General features: G+C 35.1%; 1 protein-coding gene across 3 annotated transcripts; it reads left to right on the top strand.

Annotated features, from left to right (window-relative positions):
- Positions 1-777: 777 nt before the first annotated feature.
- On the top strand, positions 778-9,510 carry LOC142611386 (uncharacterized). 3 transcript variants are annotated; one of them, XM_075783502.1, is made up of 11 exons: positions 876-1,079; positions 1,199-1,262; positions 1,712-2,005; positions 2,720-2,835; positions 4,347-4,539; positions 6,184-6,236; positions 6,798-6,888; positions 6,986-7,599; positions 8,474-8,698; positions 8,775-8,831; positions 9,035-9,510. In XM_075783502.1, the coding sequence occupies exons 4-11, from the start codon at positions 2,782-2,784 to the stop codon at positions 9,248-9,250; spliced, it is 1,503 nt and encodes a 500-aa protein (XP_075639617.1). In that variant the 5' UTR covers positions 876-1,079; positions 1,199-1,262; positions 1,712-2,005; positions 2,720-2,781; the 3' UTR covers positions 9,251-9,510. The 3 variants fall into 3 exon arrangements, with proteins under 3 accessions (XP_075639615.1, XP_075639617.1, XP_075639616.1); XM_075783501.1 differs by having other exon boundaries at positions 940-1,079; positions 1,686-2,005; XM_075783500.1 differs by lacking the exon at positions 1,712-2,005 and having other exon boundaries at positions 778-1,079.
- Positions 9,511-20,639: the final 11,129 nt, after the last annotated feature.

Here is a 20,639-nt window from a genome sequence, read left to right as displayed (position 1 = left end):
ATTTACATGGTAAGTTAGGGAAAAAAATAGTTGTATTTAAAAATTGTATAAATGTATAAGAAAAAAAGAAAAAAAAAACACAACTTTTTTTTTTTGAGAGTACAGTAGTAGGAACAGGATATAAATTTATCGATAACAACAAAGCAGGCGATTCAGCCAGGATTGTAATCCGAACTAACCTGTGGGCTATATGGCCTAGAGCCTAGCCTAAAATAAATGGTTAAAACTGAAAAAAAAAAAAATAATAATAATAATAATAAATGACTCAAATACACGATAAGGAATTATCCACCGGATCCGGTGCCGCGCATCATCATCATCATCATGCACCCTTTTGACGGTGCACGCTAATAATTCAACGGCCATAAAAAAATCCATATTTTTTTTTTGAAAATAATTTTAACTGCGTCCATCCTGATTATACATTAATCGGTGTCCTGATTATACATTAATCAGTTTTTGAAATCTCTTATTTAATTATAAAAAATTTTATCAATTTTTTTTAGAGAGTTTCAATTTATGATGTCGGTTTATGATAATAGTTCTTTATCAGACTAAGACACCAATTAATTTTTGGTGTAAGCGGAAATTGAACCGCCAATCTTTTATACAACTTTACCAATTGAGCTAACTTAAACCCACAAATTTTACCAATTGAGTTAGCAAAAGCGAAGACTAAGTATACAGTAAAAAACAAGTAACGCTCTTTATTAAATGTTTACCACGTGGCTTCTCTCTCTCTCTTACAAATCACATTCATTTCACAAACAAGAAATTAGGTTACGAACTCAACTGTGAGTGTGTCAAATAAAATTTATTGAATAGGTCGAAAAATACTAAAATTATAAATATAAAAAAAAAACACAGGGAAAAAAAACACATTTCGATTCCATCGAATAAAGAACAGAGAAAGAGAAAGAAAACGCACCCATCCATTTTTTTTTTTACTACAATTTTCGTCTAGATTATCATCCCTCGTTTCGTGTCGCTTTTTTGGCGGTTTTAAGGCTTTTCGGTTTCGAACATTCGCTCGAATTTCTCTCACTCTCTCTCTCTCTCTCTCCATCGCTCACTCGCAGGTTAGATCTCTCTCTCTCTCTCTCTCTCTCTCTCTCTCTCTCTCTAACTCGCTTTTTATTTTTTATTTTTTATTTAATTTTTGGTAGATCGTGATTATGTTTGTGTTTTTTTGGTTTAGATTGTTTGAGCTTACAGATCGGAGAGTTTGAAGTCGCTGGGATTTACTTTTACCGATGAATGAGGTATTTTTTAAGAAAAGAAATTTATTTTGGTACCTGTTTGGTTGCGGAGAAAACGAAGGAAAATGATGGGAAAATTATTAACTTCTGTGTTTTTTTTAAGGAATTTTAATTATTATTAAAATAAACACCTTTGACTAAGCTTAAGGTAAACAGTTCGGGTACAGCTCACGTTGTTGTCTTTTTCATTCATTTTTAGATTTTTTTTTTAAAATGTGTGTATGACCCTAAATGATTTGCTTGTCTGTGTGGTCTTAGATCATGAAGATCATAATATTAGATGATTTATCTTCTTTAGATTTTTTTTTTTTTTTTTTTAATATTGATTTTTTTTCCTCTTTATGAAATTTTTTTATTTTTGATTTTGGTTTAAAATTTATTGATTAATTACTTTTGTGATCAGATGAGTATTGCATATTAATGCAGATGTCTGCTTCTGGTCCATCTTGTAGTTATATAAATTCATGAGCAAATTCTTTCATGGTGGATGCCCCATTCTTGAAAAGATATTGCCATCAACAGTGACATTGATTAGAGGGCATGGGAGTGATCACAATAAATGATGAAAATAGTCAGAAAATTCTAGAATTGATCCTTGATAGAGTGGTGTCCTGGCCCATGAGACGCCTCGGAAATTCATGGCGACGGTGTGGTGGATTGAACTTGTAATATGCACTAGTAACACTAACAGCAATGGTTATAAGGGGTAGCACAGTTAGTTGGGGATCATGCTTCATCAAGTGGAGGTCAATATCCTGAATCTCTCTTTTCCCTCCCTATGGGGTCAAAACCTACTTGTAAAAAAAATGATGGTTTGATGTTTTAGGAAGATGCCGATGATAGATCTGAACATGGGATGTTAAATGTTGGTCAGAAATACTTTAGGCTTTTAGGCTGTAGCGCAACTTTGTAAGCACAATATTGCAAAAACAAATGTTTCACCTAGTTCCTACTTGAGGAAACTAATATCTAAACTTTGAGAATTATGATGCATAAGAGGTTATCTACTCATAAATGGGAATAAGTAATTATGTGCTATGTTTGGCCATGTTTTATGACTATTCCTTTATGCTCTTTGTTATCCTACCTTACAACTCTGCAGATTAGGAAAAATGTGCAAAAAGGGTTAGAATATCGGAAAGTATACTCTATGTCATATGTAATATTAGAAGAGATGAATGCAAATATGCTTTTCCTTCGTTTATGAGGATCTTAAAGTTTTGTTTTACCCCTAATGTCACCTATTATAAAGCTATTTTCTTCTAGTAATTCTGTGGTGCTTTATTTCTCATCTTAATTTTTTTCTGGTCACTTTTAATTGTTTATAATTGACCTGAATCTACTTATTAAAAAAAAAAGGTTTTATGATTGACCTGAATCTGTATAGTTTGTCTACTTGGGCATTTTCTGATGGCCATGACGATAATTTTTACTAATATTTCCTTTCCTGTATGTGCTAGGCACAATGAGCCAACTGATGCATCATTGAAACTGTCATTTCAAGCTTAAGAGGATAAATGATATGGATAAACAATCACATTTTCATAAGAAGGTTGCCAACATGAAATGCCAGAGGGTGAGAATATCTTACTGGGTGTTGCTTTTATTATTAGACCAGAGGTTGCCAACAATCCAACAAATCATGTTTTTAATTTGGAATGACATGTTTTTTTTCTTCTTTCCACATTGCAACTTGCAAGGAAAGGATTTGCATACATTACTATTTTATTAGATTGTGCGGAGTCATTATTATAAAATGGAAAACTTCTAAAGGTAAGAAACTTAAGAATAGGGAAAGCAACTAGGCAAAGAAATGAGTTTGTCGAACAATAGTATGTGATGTCTAATATTTAATCATAAAAAAGGGTTGAGTGAAAAGTGTTTTCATTCAAATCATTACAATTGGTAGGAAAAATACTAGAAAATCTGGTCAATAATATCACCCAAGCTGATCAAACATTTTACAATTTTTAAACGATGGAGTCTTATATCTTTCTGGTCTTTATACCATTTTTCATGTGTGAAGTCATGATAACATAATATGATGTTTGCGCTTTTGAAATGAATATGTTGCCTTCTCTGTTAGTTACACATGTAACTAGTTGGGTTAGAACCCATGGCATCATCATCCCCCCATACTTGGAGAAAACAAAGTTCCATTTGAGCCAGAGCTCATTGGAAAATATGTTAAAATTAGCAAACTTAATATTAGGTAAAGCAACTAGGCAGAAAATTGAGAGTATCGAAGTTATAAAAAAGAAAGAAACAGACGAGTCTAATATTTAAGCATAAAAAGGGGTTTTCTTTAACTCATTCTAAGTGTTAAGCAAAATACTAGAAAATTTGTTCAATTTTTATCCAAGCTGATTAAACTTGAAAAAATTTAAAGCAATTGAGTTAATTCTTTTTTGAATGTTTTAGGAAGCTTTTTTGTTTTTTAAATGAAATGTCTTAGGAAACTTTGGTTCTGTATGATTTGTAAGATCCACTACTTTAATAAGGGATTCAAGTAAAAATTTACATAAGTAGCATAAATATGATTAGGAGCTGACTGATCAAAACAAGAAAATAAAAATGGATTAGGATCTGGTAGGATAATGGCAAGGGGTTGTGGTTAGTGTGTTTCTGACTTTCTGACCGAACATACAAAAAGCCATTTCACGCAATTCAAAAGAAACCTCTTTGCGCACTGCCTGTGTGCCTTGTTTTCTCTGTATTTTCTTTTATCATATTTCAACTAAGTTTATTCCTTATCAAAAAAAAAAACTTAAAAAGTTGAAGTGAGGAGGGTGAGAGGTTTCATGAGTATGGAAATTTTTTTTCGAACTTATCTGTCTGCATGATAGTGGCATGAAATAAGAGTATTTAGGCCTTAAGATGTTTGCATGTTTTGTATGGTGCATGTCCCAGTTCATATTCCATGTTTTAAAAATGTTTTCTTAAAGTTGCTAATGGAAAAAATTGTTTCCATAAAGTCAGTTTATGTAATTCCTGCCATAGAATATGCCTGTCTGTACCTTGACCTTTCCTTGGCTGTCTCTTGTGACATTGTCCTTTACAAACATCCTTCTGTTGTTCTCTTTGTAGGTAAAAAAAGAAGAATCTTTTGCTTCTGCTTTAGAAGATGAAGCGATTGAAGTTGAGAACTTACTTGCGGAACCAAAAAATGAGCATGTTTCAGTAGATGGTGTCCTAAGCTTTGGTGGGGAGAATCTGGGAAAAGGCTTGCAAATGGATGATTTCTCCTGTGGATTTGAGTATGGACTAAGAACAAATAGTGGTAATACTCTAATGACTTGTCAGCTTGCTCCTTGCTGTTGCTTTTATCTTTGAAAGAATGTATTTCAAGGTCCACTTGTTTAGATAAAGGCGAGAAGATAGAAGTTTTAGGAGTACTTGATAACACCCGCTCTGTCTAATCCATCATGATTATCATGAATAAGTTTGGAATATTTTCTTGGGTTCATAAACTTTTTTGAACACACTGAATCTTCTCCCCCCCCCCCCCTCCTAAATATTGCAGAAGTAAAAAAAAGGATGTGAGAACACCTATACATACATTACTCAAAAAGACGTTGGAGATGAGTTTCATAGAGTTTTCAGCACTTCCTCAAAAAGTTTGAAACCGATTTTTGTGGGAATGATTCCCTGCGTCTGTAGTATGCACCTAGGTTGTCACACACAAACAGCATTGCAGGGAATTTAATTTAAATTTTTTTTTACATTAATTTTGATCACTATATAATCTTTAAATTTGGGCTTATATTTCCCTCCACTATTTTTTCTGATTATGTTGTTTCATAGTTGAGTGTTTTCTGTCTCTGAGAAATTACTAGTGAAATTCTGATACAGTATTGAGTGGGGATATTAATATCTGTAAATGAGCCAAGCTGAGTCAAGTTCAGGATTGGTTTATTAATTTTTACTTGAGCTCATCATTAAGTTAGATTAAATATTCAAGCTTGGTTCAGTTTCTTGTCTAACAAGGCTTGTTCATGAGTCACTTGATTAACTTATCTTTCTCCTATGTATAGTAAACATTGTGGCTAAAAAGGTTCACGCCTTTACAAATCCATGCTAATAATTACTAACTAAATTATAGTTGAAATTATATTATTTGAGTTAATTAAAAAGAATGATTTTCATTTATGAACTTTTTATTTATTTATTTATTAATAAGTTAGTGAATATTGAACCCACGACCTTGTCCTCCACCAAGCATATATAAAGGGAGGAGGTGTTGGTTGAGTTAGATCTCATTGGCATTGAACTTATAAGAATTAGATTCACCAACCTTGTATTGGTAAAACTACAAACTACTGTTTATATTATAAATATATTAAAAATTATAATTTGATATCTTTTGAACTTATTTGCAAAGTTACATAATCCAATCTCAAACTCCCTCTCTCTCTTAATATATTTTTTGATAAATATATGAAGATAAACATATAATATTATAATATACTCAAATTGAGCCTCATACTCACATACACATTATTAAGTTTGAACTTGGCTCGTTTAATAACCAAGCTTAAACCTAGGCTTGACCTTAGCTCATTGCTAAATAAATTAACAAAAACAAGTTTTTCAAGTTGATCACAAGTTGTTCATAAATACCTTGATTCATTTACAGCCTTAATTGGAGTACATTTTTGCACAGTCAAATCAGAGTGCGTTAAGGGATTCTAATGTTTGACACAGACATCTTATAAAAAAAAAAGGGCTTCTAATGTTTGATGCAGATATCCAGGATATCTGTAGATAATTTGATACATTTATGTAGGTTGTCCCAAGAGCTGTACATCTGGTGTTCACCTTTTTCCTTGACAATTTTAGCTTTCTGGGTATTTGCATGTTTTCTGCTTTTCCTGTTTACTTTGTTTATCATGCTAATACTGGTGAATATTTTATTAATCTCTAGGTGGGTTGGATTCTAATACTACTCAGGAAGGAGAAGAGGATTTACAACTTGAAGTACGTATCTGTTTTTGTGGATATTTATACATCATGGCACATTTATTATTCTGTATGATTTTCTTTTACCTTGTGAATACTTCTATGTACCACTCGAGGGCATGGCTTAGTGGTAGGAAGTTTGAGTAGCGGCAAGCCCCATTATTACTTGGGCAGTCCCATGCCATATAAGAATAGGGTTTAAGTGGGTGGGGGACAATGACCACATGACCAAGTTATTATTATTTCTTTTTCCGCTTTTGTGTTACGCTTATTTATTTTTCGTAATAAATGATTTGCTACAAGCGCTTCTTTTATTCTGTCAACCCAAAAAAAAAGTGTATACTTCTATGTAATTGGTTGCTCCCTATTTTGGCACTTTTTAAATTAATTACTTATCAGAAGAATACACTCAAATTTTCTTTGCAAAAGTCATCAGTCAGTTCTGGCTTGCTTGAGTTTGAATTTTCATCCCCTTTTGAGAACTATGCACTTCTAGAAATGTTTTGATGCTGCTAATTTATGAGCAACATAAAAAAAAAAAAATTGTTTGTGATTGATCTCTGCTTAATGTTTTAGTAGGTTCTTGATGGATTTCTGGATGAAGTTGAGGAAGTAGATGATCTGGAAGCGACACATGGTCTCTCCAATGCATGTGAAGATTATCTTCTGGGTAAATTTTTATGATGTCTTGTTTGCTAATCAGCTATTGTAACTAGATTAGATTACAGTCAATGTGATACTTTCTCGCCTTTTCTCTGCAAGAACAGACATTGATTTTGAGAAAGTTGAATTGATATCTGGTCCTCGTTTGGGATCATATGTGGGAAACTCAAGTTCGGAGAGTCAGTCTCCTGGATTAAGTGGAAGTAGTAATGGTGCTGTAGGGATTTCAGAGTCATCAACATTGACTATTCCAACATCCGAATGCAAGAATGGTGCTATTAACAAGGCATTAACCTGTGAGTTACATGGTGGCTTCAGGAGCAAATGTGGATGTCAAACACCAGCTGAAGACCTTGCTTCACTTGAATTAAGAAAATTTGATGACTTTGATAATGACGATAAGAGCTTTTTAGAAGCGAGCAAGATTGGTGCAGTTAGAGAGAAGAGATTGCGTAAGCCTACTAGGAGGTACATTGAAGAAGTTCCAAATAAGAAACCGAAATGTTCGAAGGGAAGAGAAAAATATTTGGCTGCTGCTACGAAGGATACAAGTCTGAAGGTTAGATCTCATAGTGAACTTCATAATGTGAGACGTAGAGCACTAACGGTAGTTCATGGGGAGAAACCTTTGCGTGTTACTAGTATTCAGTCAGTGTCTGAAGTTCGGGCACGGAGGGGACGGCCAAAGAAACAGGCGACAAAACAGGCGCCAATTTTGGTAAGGAGGTCCTAACCCATCACATCCTCTCATTTCTTCGAGTAATTTAGAGGCTTCATTGAACTCAAACCCCTCTCCCCCAATCTGTGTGTGTGCTGGCTTATAAACATGCGCACATGTTTCCTTGGCTTAGTTGAGTTGAAATGTGTCCAATCTTTTGTAAAACAAAATTACAATAACTGCCTTTGGAGTATATTTTTGCAATGGTAAAACTATATGGTCAGTTTCAGTTTACTGTCTATTTTTTTTATTTTTTATATCTAGATGTTAGCAGTTAGCGGCCAAGGGGCTATGGTTTTAATTAGTCATTTGTACTGGCCAGTAGCAATGTGGTCCTCTGAGATGAGAGCCTGAGGGTCTTATGATATATTTAACATTTTCAGTCAGGATTTTATTGTTGCATTTCAGAGGGATCTGCATCCTGACTTTTGTCATTAGCCACCAATGAGCTCTAGCTTAAATGGTATGTCCTCTCATGAAAGTGAGTGGAGGGTGAGGCTGTGGGTTCAAAACCCACTAGGTGTGCTTTACTTATCAATAAAAAATAAAATAAAGAAAGACATTTGCCATCAGGCATATTTTATGCCTGGCATATATCCATAAATATTTTGATTCTTGTAGACTGATTTGTTTTTGGTTGTACCTTATTGATTAAATTGTCCTTTGTCTATCAAAAAGGATATAACTGAAATTTTCGGGGGAAAATTGATTTTTCCATATCCAATGATAGGTAAGTTTTCTGTTCTTTTCCATCATTGCATGGGAAGTATCGTTTTGCTTGAAATGCTGAGATGTGGTAGACATGATCATGTGCTGCTGTGGTTTCAGAATATCAAATATTAAAGCGTATATATGAATATATGATCATGTGCAGGCACCTGAATCTGAAGAGGAACCTCTCTCATCTGAGTCTGAAGATGACCGTGTGACAAAGAAAAAATCTAAAAAGCATGATCGGAGAAAGCATCAAAGGATGTGGACCCTTTCCGAGGTGATGAAGTTGGTTGATGGTATTTCTGAACATGGAATAGGCCGATGGACTGATATAAAGAGGAACCTGTTTTCAACATCTGCTTATCGCACGCCTATTGATCTCAGGGTATTTTACAATGCCTTTTCCAATTAAGCAGTTGTATTTAAACATGAAATTTCGCTCACTATCTATGACTCCGCAGGACAAATGGCGAAATCTTTTGAGAGCTAGCGGTGCACAAAAAGCAAGCAAAAAAGGGGTTAGCTCTCTTATTTTCTTTTATTTGCAAAGAGTTAGTTAAACTTGTTATGATATATAATATATTACAACTATTCTAGTGCCTCGGATTTTATGCTGAATCACTGTAATAAAAGCACATTTGTTCTTCATTTTGAGTTTAAAATGTCATCTTGACTTGCTTTGGTACAATCAATAATAATGTTAATTTTATGGCAAATGCAGGTTGAGCAGAAGCAGGAGCATGCCCTGCGTCCCTTACCAACTACTTTGCTAAAACGAGTCCGTGAACTAGCCAAAATTCATCCATATCCAAGGGTGCGCATGTCAAAGAAATCAAGTCTTGGTCAAGTTGCCCCTCTCATGCTTCCTGGGCCAAGTAAAGGTGCACCATCTAATCTTGGTGGAGGAAGAACTGTACGTAGGAAGAACTGTACTTGAAGGACCTTTTCGCCATCTGCAGTAAAGCAATAGTCAGGAATATTACATTAATTTTTAGTTGTAAAAATCTGCATTTTGGATTTCAAATCTTGTTAGCTATGCTCTGCACATAAACATCGAATTCTCGGATCTTCTTAATACTCTGGTTAGAGAATGTGATGTATGTTGCAAAAGTGTCTAAAATTTCCATTGTAATAGATGCTAGCAACTAACTGATATGCTTAAAACATTAGTAATTTATCTTTGACAATTCGAAACCCCATGCATTGCCTGATGTTCTTAAGCCATGTAACGTCCCTCGTTTAAAGGGTCGATTATGTAAAAAGCATTTTTCTCTGATTTAGAATTATTATTGCTGATGATGTGAATCTGCCATTTTGGAGTTTTTAGGCTTTCTGCTAGTTAGTTTCAGACTTTCAGTTGATGGGTGTGGTGGTTGAGTAGGGATTTTCTGTGGAGAAAGTGGTGGGAGGATTTTCAGGTGTTTTGTTGGGTTTGCTATGTAATATCCATCTTTGGAGTTGCACACAGCAAGAACTTTAAGTATAGATTAAAACGTTGGAAGATCTCTCTTTATTCTGTTATATTTAAATTTTAATTAATATGATTTTGGGTGATTCATACTTATTATGTTACAACCGGTAGGTGCCTTGGGTTGAATTTATTGTAGGAAATTGAGATTTTGGGATTGTCACCAATTATACTTATTTGGTTGTCTTTCTCTTTTTTGGGCCAAATACCATTCGTATTGGTTTGGGAATAACCATCAGAGGAAATGGATAGGAACATGACATCTAAAACCTTGGAAGTTTCTTCCATAGCTGCATCAAAGAGAGTATCTTTTGCACAGTTTTTGTGAGGACAGAAAAGATGAGATGCAGTATTGTTATGCTTCGTCTAAATTCAATTCTTATGTTAACTACATATAATTTGCACTGGCTCTCCAAGTGGGACCGTTATTCAAACTTAATTTGCATTTAAGAACATGTCAGTGCTGACCATATGCCCGCTTCAGTTTGGACCCTGGACCCTAGCATTCAACGATAGGGATTGCAATAGGCTGGGACGGAATTGGGAATTGGATTAGAGGTGCTCCCCTCCCTGTCTCCTCTGGATTAGATTTAGAGGTGCTCCCCTCTCTGTCTCCTTTTTGTGGCAGGGCAACAGGTCGGGACAGAGTTGGATTAGAGGTGCTCCCCTCCCTGTCTCCTTTTTGTGGCAGGGCAATCGCAGGGCAATAGGTCGGGATGGAGTTAGATTAGAGGTGCTCCCCTCCTTGTCTCCTTTTTGAGTCAGGGAAACCACATGGGGCAGGAATAAGGTAAGTCAGAGGCGGAATGAGCTAGAGGTATTTTGTCACTCCTAAAGAGATGGTTTTGAGATTAATGAGAGAGAGAGAGAATTAAAATATCTAAATAAAAATTATGAATATAATATGTATAAAAAAAAAAAAAATTAGATATACGAAACCTGCCTCCACCCAAAGAGGTGATATGGCGTGGAAAATTTGTGCCCGATATGCAAAACTCACTCCCACCCGTTAGTATATTTCATCCCTACTAATCATATAATGAAATATACATAATTAAGACACTTGAGTAGGCTATAAACAAGCCAAGTCAAATCAAGTATTAAAAGTTTAATTGTTCATTTTTTTTTTTTTTGAATAGCCAAGCTCGAACTTATTACTAAACAAGATTAGATGTTCAAGCTTAGTTGATTTTCTCATCGAATAAGCTCGAGCTTTTTCATGAGCGAGTTGCTTGCCTCTTTTTTTTTTTCATATATAGTAAAGTCATAACTAAAATTTTTTTTTCTTGTCAAATCTATAAATTTTTACTACAAATTAATTGTATATAATAAAATACAATTAATAATTTGATATCATATGAATCTATTAATAAACTTATATAATCTAATTTTAAGTCTATATATGATATTTTTAGACAAGTATACATATAAAAGTATAATATTATATATACTTAAATTGAGTTTCATGTTTACGAAACTTGTTTAAAAACACATTATTATGTTTAAGCTTGATTTGTTTAATAATTGACTTTAAGCTTGAACTTGAGCTTGACTTATTTGCTAAATAAACAAATATTTTTCCAAGTTGAGATCAAATTATTCATAAAAGGGTGGTATTAACGGGCACCACAAGGTGCCCGTTACCAAAAACTTTTGACTTTTTTTTACAACTTTTTTGTATTTTTTGCTACTATGTCATTTTTTTTCAACTTTATAAATACTTTTATATTTTTTTCATTTATTTATCTCATTTTTTATTACGTAGGACTCATATTAAGAAACCTTAACAAACACTGCACGATGCCTGTTAACATTTCCCTTCATAAAAATTTTGGTTTATTTAGAACTTTTCATGGACTCCAACAAAAACAAAAACAAGACTAAGTGAGACCTTTACTCAAACTTAATATCTTTTACATTCAAGATCAGGATAGTACTGAACATTCTTCTCAAAAAAAAAAAAAAAAACGATAGTACTGAACATACACTCTTCAGTTTGGACCCTACGTTCCTATACTGCTATATACAATTATACAATATTATGGCACCTGAAGTGTTGAGGGACTGCTAGAGATAAAGATTTAGAACTTTCCATGAACCCCAACTAAAAACGAGACTATTATCACAAACTTTGCAAGCTATATAAGGAAACTAATAATACGTACGAGACCTTACAAGCCATCAGAAACACACACAAAACTACTGACAACCATTTAGATATATAGATATATCAACACTACTATTCACATCAAATACTCCAAGTGCATGGCCAATTATTGTTACCCACTTCCACCTTCATTACTATCACCATTTTCTCCTTGAGAAGAGCCCTCCCCACTATTGAAATTCTGTCTAGGTATGGTATGGTGGTTGTTGATGCTGCTATCAGGGTACTCAACTTTGCTCTCTTCTTTACTATCTTCCATTGCCTTTCTCTTCTGAGCATGGTATAGCTGCTCTTGTCCATATATACCACCCAACATACCTCTCATCGGCACTGCCAAGCAAGAAGAGCTCACGACCATTATAACCAAGAACAACACTACAAGCTTCATTTTTTGTGGTGTTTTGTATATACACAATCTAGCTAGCTAGTTTACACTATATATATAGGAAATAATGCCAATGTCATTTAGTGACACATAGTATTAAAAATTAAATTATGGGCTCTCCACCGAAAATGAGACAAGACATTGGGACTCATATGATTTGTTTAATAGCGGATTCGCATTAGCAGCCTCAACAGGGAAAATCCACCTTTTAAGTGGAAATATAAGCATATGCAAAGTCAATCAATCATAATGAGTTTCCTGTTTGGTTGCTTTAATTTGGTATGTATCAAAACATAAAAATAGATTTTGCTAGCTAATTACCTGTAGAAGATATTAATATTAGGTAGAGGGGCTCTTGGATTTGCAACCTTATCAAAACTGTCTGTCCATGCTTAAATTGAAGGTAATTGAAAACCATAAACCTGCTAAATTGCTTGTAATCGGAATTTAGAAGTAATAATAGAGTGGTATTAGTTAGAAGTGCCCCCAAAAAGTTGCCTTGGCCATCAATGGAAAGATATGTGTGAACCAACATTGCAGATTTTTCCTTTTAGAAAAGAGAAATGATATGTCCACAACATTTTTACAACAAATCCTAAGTGGCAGGATGTTACTGGTTGTTGTTGTTGGGGCAAAAAAGTAATCTTAGTGTTAGGTTCAAATTTGAACCAATAACAACTAACCACCTATGATTTGTTGTAAAAATGTTGTGGACGTAGCACCTCTCTTTAGAAAAAGGAGGTACTGAGTCTGAGGTAAGGCAAGCACTCTAATTTGCTATGGAACCACATTTTGCTTTCCAACAGTACCCCCCCCCCCCCCCCCCAAAAAAAAAAAACCCATCTACCTCTCTCTTTTCTCTTCCTTTTCTCCTCCATATGGGAGACTCACTATAGAATAGGGATAGGGGTCCTATGAGTGATAATTATTGCTAATATAATGGTCCATGATAGATTCTATTATGTATTTTAATTTAAAATGGCACCACCCAGTTTTTTTTTTTGTTGATAATTTAATAGTTATAACAGAGAGGGAAGATTTGAATCCGAATGTCTTGGAAACACCATGAAATATCAACAAGTTAAGCTATAAGGCTGATGGGCCCAGATATAATTTTCTTCAATTCCTTCACCTCAGGTGTCTAATAAGTCTTAAGAAATTTATTAGTTAGATTAATTATAATGTGCAAATTAACCTGTAATACTTCAAATAGTTGACATTGAGTTTTTTACAATATCTTATGGTAGTATCTGGTCTGATTCACTTTGCTTTGTTTCCAAGAAGTTAAACTACAACCTGCTATTTCAGTCAAAGAACTGTAGTGAGGGTTGTGGATCTTGTCTCTTTTTTCTTTCCACTTGCTTGTTGAACAAAATAATGTCATGGGAAAGAGTTCTTTTACCTAACGATGTGTTACTTTTATTGTTTTTAGGTATGGAAATAGGATGTGGCGATCGAGATCGTAATATGGGTGTTTTGTCCCCTCTTCAAGATAGAGAAAACTTGTGAGGTGGAAGTGAAATAGGTCAAGATGGGATGAGATGAAGTCATTTTACCATTATTAATGAGGTGGCATTGATGCTAATAAGATTAAGAGAGATCAGAAAGAAGGGGCAAAACAAGACGGGGTAAGGTACACAAGGACGGAATTAAGACTTATCTTTGAGCCTGGACAAACTAAACATGAACAATAAAATTTAATCATTCAAATATAAGAAATACATTAAAATTTATTATTGACAAAATTAGTATCTATTCAATATTAAAAAAAATGTAGACAGAATAATTGTTTCATAATACTTTTTAAAAAATATTTGGTACATAATACATCTTAACTCAATCATTTATGATGTATCAAAATGAAATTTGACTTTGTTTGCTAAACCTTGATAACCAATTTACAAAAAAAAAAAAAAACTTTTAATATACAAAATTAAAAAATAAGTTATTCGAACATCCACTTCCATTTTGTTGTAGAACCTATTTTTGATAATATTCATGTTTAAAAATGTTTGCTCTATAGTTGCAGTAAAAACTAAAAGAGTATATGCAAAAATACGAAGTGTTATATAAAATACACAGTTATAATATATAGATCATGTTTATAAAATGGATTTGTTTTTGTTTTGTTAGTAAAATTAAGGGATTTGTGTTTTTGTTTGTTTTGGAAAGGGACACCCGCCACAAATATGGGTTAAGTGACCACTTTACTTATTAGGTTAATTGAGGCTAGATTTTAATTTTGGTGAATCAAGTATGAATTTTTTTCCCAAAAATAAAATAAAATTTTAACATTGCCTCTTAATGTATAGTGTTTTAAAATTTTCAAAATTCCAAGAGGGCCATGACCCCTGTTGGTCTCTTCTTGGTTACATCTCGAGGGTAGGCAACGTCCATCCTTGTCCTATCCTCTCATTAGTGAGGAACTTTTGAAATGAACATTTTGTATTTTTCCACTTCATTTCAAAAAATTTGATAACTGTTCTTTATCATCAGACTAAGATACCAATCAGTTTTTGGCGTAGGCGGGAATTGAACCTTAGATTTCTTATACAACCATCAAAGATTTTACCAGTTGAGCTAACTAGAACCTACATTCTATGTTATTTAGTTGTTCTAGACGTAGGGAAAGTATTGAACAAAGAACTAGCTTTGGTTTGCAAGAATAATTAGGAGTTAGGAGTTATAGTGTGGTAAGCCCACTATCACAAAGACAGAGAAATTGAGACTTGTTATTTCACAAGGTGCCAAAACCCCCGAAAATCTAAGATACCATCCATTCAACATATTATGTACATGAAAAAAAAAAAAAAAAAAAAATTAGCATTAGGCTCTACCTTTGTGCCTGCACCATCAAAAGTATGCTGACGTTCGAAAATCATTGCAATGGAAAATTTATAATAGAAGTTTCACCCCAAAGTGAGTGGTGTGTGGTGATACTGATGAGTACTTTCTAGAATCTAACATTAACCCAAGAGTTCAGGTTTGAACTTTGAAATTCATTAATTCAATGTGCATTGCCAGTAGTTTATTTTATCCCAAGTTCCCAACCCACTATCAGCTCTGATTTTCAGGGTCTCGACCTGTCTATTACTCTATATTGGGTTTACAAAATAAAATTATATGTGGGAGTTAGCAGAAAATAAATAGAATTCGTAGATTATACTTGGATAGAATAAAATGAAAAGAAACCTGATGTCTTTTTTTCTTTTTCAGTGGTAAGGAGTTTATAACAGAATAAATGAAAACAAAATAATATATACCATTTTTTATTTTTCCGTTTACCTTTAATGTGTCATTTCTCAAAATAGGGATATAAAAGTATTTCATCTTCATTTCATTAGTATTTTTTAAAAATGATTCAATAGAAATTAAATTTATGGTGTTTACTCCATGACAATTGCTCTTTACCAAGCACAAATACTACCTTTTTTTGTGAGTAGGATTCAACCCAACCTAAGTCCCTTACTTGATGATAAGATACTTTACCAGTTAATTAAACTAAAATCCACAGTTTGTTTGAAGGAGAAAAAAAGAAAAGAAAAAAAGAAGAATAAATATGAAAGGGTTTAAAATGAATTTTTGAGGAAAATTTCTGTAAGTGCACAATTGCACCTGGACCCAAAGACAATCACGGGCTCAGGCCCAATGAGCCTTAAACAATAAAATTTGTAGAGCGTGGGCTTAAAACCTATGTTAGAAGTGTTGGGCGCTCGATAACAGGCTTTTATAAACAAATACAGGTAAATAACGAATGATCGTTGCAAATGGATCTCCTCGGACTTGAGCCGAGGACTACTTCTTTATTATTTCTCTTTCTTCCTTACAGATTACAATTTCTTAATTAATTTCTCAGTTTTCTTTTTGATCCCCCTTTTCTTTGGCCTTTATCCCCCTTTTATACTTCCTTCCCTGATACCTTTTGAACAGTGACTAGAAGTTTCCACCTCACTGTTCAGGAGTCACCTCCCCATTAATGCGGTCAGGGAGGTAGGTGCAGAGCCTTTAATGCGGAGGTGGCAGCCTTTACTCTTGATATTTTCTTTAATACTGGTGCATCTAGAAGATTCAGGATGCCCCCTTTTAACCACTAGCTTTTCCAGAGTTTGTGCCTTGACCTTTATAATGAAATCTTGAGTTCTCTTGGATCTGTCCGAGGTGAAACTTTCCCTCGGCTGTATCCTTGGACCCTCGGCGTATGGGCCAACTCGTAGAGTTTAATTATGGAGCAGGTCGGCCCTCCATGCTACAGTCCAACGGCCCATATGCTCACTTGGGTCCTTTTACTCCCCACAATTTCATATATTCATTTGTTTGGGAGTTTTGTGGGAAAGCATGAAACCCATTTCATTCCATTCTATTCATATATATGCTTTCCTCCAAAAAGCGGGTGAAAGGATCCAATATTCTCATTAATTTTGGAGAAATTACATGTTTGTTATAAGTAATGCTACATACATAAAAAATTTATAACATTTTTCACAACAATTAGATTGGCAAAGTTTTTACCGATTTTTATCTGAGCTTACCATTGACATTAATTTTTGGACAAAATTTAGTTACAAAATCGGTTGTAACCTTAGGCTATAAACTTAGTCAATATCTTTTTATTGGAGGTGAATTTTGACAAATCTACAATTGAATTACATCTTCTTCTTATATCCTCTATGTTTGCAAAATTTCAAGAAAATTAAAGATCAATAGCCATGTCATCAATACATTTTTAAATTGCAAGTTTTTGTAATTTAAAATTATACATAAAATATAAGTTTATAGATTATAGTAAATAATATCCGATTGACATAAAATTTGATATATGTATTAAGAGTGTAAAGAACATGCAATTCAATGGTTAGATTTTCAAAATATGAAGTGATATTTATTTTATTGAGTGAGTTTGAAACCTAAGGCTACAACTAATTTTGTAGCTAAACTTTGTCTTTAAGTTTTTACCTACCATTAATAATCTACAACATCAAGAAATGTTATTATTATTATTATTATTTTTTTGCATATAGACTTGCATTTTTATTATTATTATCGCAAACACATGCAATGTGTGAAAAAATTTTAATATAATCATTTTATAAGAATATAATGTAAAATTTCTAGGTTAAATAGTGCTTGTGTTATTTAAAATTATTTTCTATTTTTATAAATTTTTATAATGGAACATATAATGTATTTTCAATTCAACAACAATACAATGATATATATATATATATATATATATATATATATATATATATATATATATATATATATATATATATATGGAAAATGTAATTTATTCAAAAAAATTTAATTACATAATTATAATATTGTTTTATATTGAAGAAGATGTTATTTAAAATTATTTTCTATTTTTATAGAATTAAAAAAAATTGTAAACCTCCATTCCAAGAAACACATGTAACATGTTACTTTTAAATTATTATATAAGTTTTGGATTGTAATATTTTTTTTTCTTTCCAAATATAAGTATAATGGCTATATTATTTAAACTTGAATTTTCAAGGTAATTTTTTGAATATTTATTGATGATACCAAGAAAATCAGTAAGCTGGATGCTTCGGATTTCAAAGGACCACTGGTTCTCTCTAAGGGCCTGGAAAAGAAAGAAAAGCGAATCAAAGGCGACCGGGGCTGCCGGCCAAAAATCCTCCGATGGCAAAGTTAGTTTTTCTCTCTATGTTATCTGAGTTCCAACTTTTTTGGAGTAGAAAATGAACATACCCTGGGTTTGTCTGAAACAGCCTTTATATAGTGTTCTCATAGGCGGTTACCAAAATTGGAACTTCTCCTGGCTTCAAGGAGAGATAGAAATCAAACGTAACTTGCATAACCGCTTGGAAGTTATGCTCTTGTTCCACAACGGATACCTGGCGGTTATGCGTGGGATAAGGGATTATCACATCTTTTTCGGAGATTTTCCTAAGTGTGATACCCTCGTCTTGGAGTTCCTCAGTTGGGCGTGCTTTGTTACGCGCGCGGGGGCTGTTTCATCTATCGGGCAAATTCCTTCAAGACGAGGCGCTGTCGGCACTCGGACGAGTACATCACCGGTGGTGCTTACCTCGTCAGGAGTTCTTCCTACCGGACGAGGTAGTCAAGGTAGGTCAAGAAGGGTGTTTACAAGTCCAAACGGCCATGGACGACCTTTATGGACGACTCGGGAGAGGCAAAATCAGTACCCCATCAGTTGCCCCCTTGTTTAAGGGTCGTCCAAAGTTCTTCGGTTTTTGGACACACTTCAACATATTATCCCACGTGCCTCAAGGTAGAGGGTGGGGCTTTAACAGCCACCGCATTGTGCCACGTGTCATCATTTACTTGGATAACCGTCATGTCGATTTGAGTTTTTGAGGAAGTTGCCACGCGGCTCTCCCTGATTGGATATTTCGTTTCAGGCCTTACTTTTCAACGCCTATAAATAGTGGATTTCCTTCCATACCCTCTCCATTTTTCAAATTTCCTTGTTTGACATCTCTCGTCCGTTGCCTCGTCTAGGAGTATTCCAGCGTCCCTAGTTTCCGTCGTCTAGAGCCAGGTATTTTCTCTACGCTCGTCTTTAGGTTTCCCTTACATTTCCACAATGTCCGAGGTTTTTTCTTCGTCTAGCAATAGTGTTAATAGGGAGATAGACGAGTATTGCAACACAACTAGCTATAGTGGTTCTAGTAGTGATAACAGTAGTAGCGGTGGCAATACTACGGACGAGTATATTTCTGGGGTTCCTGGGGTTCCCTTAGAAGTTTTCCAGGAAGAGTTCAGGACGAGAGTGATGTCAGGGTCCAAGGCTGGCCCTTCTAGTGCTCCCTCGTCCATTCAGAAGGACGAGATTGAAACTGTATACAGCTGTGCTGTAGGGGTCCCGGCTAGGACGGACGAGAGAAAATTAGCATCTCTTCGAAGCTGGTACCAAATTCCAGACGAGCTAAATCCTAGATTGGCCGTCCGTGATGAATGGTGTTGCCAACCTCATTTTGGCATTGGGGTTTACGAAGCCTATCTCCTTGGGGGTCTTAGGCTTCCTCTTAACGCTTTTGCGAGGGAGTTACTTACTAGGTTAGGTATAGGTTTATGTCAGCTAAATCCTAATGCATGGAGACTAGTTGTTTCTATGCAAGTTTTGTGGAGAGAGGTTTTTGAAGGGCATTGTCCTCTTACCGTGGACGAATTCCTTTTTTGTTATAAACCCTCCGAAATTAGTCAATCTCTTGGCTTTTATCAATTCACGGCCAGGAGAAAAGACTGTAGGATAATAAAATCTCTGGTTACCTCATATAGGAATTGGAAGACGAAGTTCTTCTTCGTCTCAGGTTTTTGGGCAGGACGCCCTGTTGATGTGAGTAGGGATTCATTTCCTCCATATACAGGGGAGTTAGGGAACCTTCGTCTTGAAGGTATGCTCACCGTTACCGCATCACCTTTATTACATATCTTTCTGAGCTAATCTCTTCGTCCTTGTCGCAGGTGTTAGAAGGCCGTCGCTGAGCAAATTTTATCTAGGACGCGTTCAGAAGGCTCGTCTTCATCCAGAGAGGTACTTCCATTCCTTGGTTACCCTCCAGCGTCTTGCGACTTGGGGACTTGGCCCAGAGCCCTCTCCGGAAGCCTTAGCCCACGAGATCACAGTTCGTCGCCGTGAGTTCTCGTCTTGCATTTCCCCCTTCTTTTTTTTTTTTTTTTTTTGGGTCGTCTTAGACGCATTTGTTGACTTACTCACCTACATTCATTACTATCGCTGTTTATTTTAGGGATGGCTACCCTGAAGGAAAACAAAGGCAAAGGGGTCGCGGACGAACGTGGCAAGCAAGACATAGAGGCTAGGGCTCGTCCTGCTGTGGGCGAGAAGAGGAGCCTGTCAAAGGCCATCAATCTTGAAAACCTCCCACGGGAGAGCAAGCACGGAAAGTCGTCCAAGCCCAAGCCCTGGGTCCTCTCTCCCGTTCCCCCCGTTCCTCCTCCTCAACCACCGTCCGTCCAGATCTTCGACGTGGAGTCGTCTGAGCCTGCTCCTACCCCACCGTCCAAGACCGGCGTTCCTGCCTCGTCCCAACCTCCCGTTGATGTTGTGCCCAACCTTCTTGAGAGTGAGGGCTTGGCTTGGGAGAGGTTCCAACAGGCAGTGTCTGACGAGGACGTGGCTGCATGCTACAACATGTCCCTGAAAGATTTTGAGCACTCCGGTGTCCACGATCTTTTCAAGGTAACTGATACAAATATGTTCTCGTCATTAGTTTTTTATGCTTGTTTACTTTGCTTGATACAAAAATTCTTATTTGTTTGTGCAGGCCATGTCC

This window comes from Castanea sativa, chromosome 9 (assembly GCF_040712315.1).
Source record: "Castanea sativa cultivar Marrone di Chiusa Pesio chromosome 9, ASM4071231v1".
Taxonomy (NCBI): Eukaryota; Viridiplantae; Streptophyta; class Magnoliopsida; order Fagales; family Fagaceae; genus Castanea; species Castanea sativa.
This window is presented reverse-complemented; position numbering and strand designations above follow the sequence as displayed.

Excerpts from the sequence above, each read along its gene's own strand:
- LOC142611386 (XM_075783500.1), top strand. The coding sequence starts at position 2,782 with ATGGATAAACAATCACATTTTCATAAGAAGGTTGCCAACATGAAATGC. Across the intron at positions 7,600-8,473 it reads CAAAACAGGCGCCAATTTTG|GCACCTGAATCTGAAGAGGA; the intron begins GTAAGGAGGTCC and ends GATCATGTGCAG. Across the intron at positions 8,832-9,034 it reads AAAAAGCAAGCAAAAAAGGG|GTTGAGCAGAAGCAGGAGCA; the intron begins GTTAGCTCTCTT and ends TGGCAAATGCAG.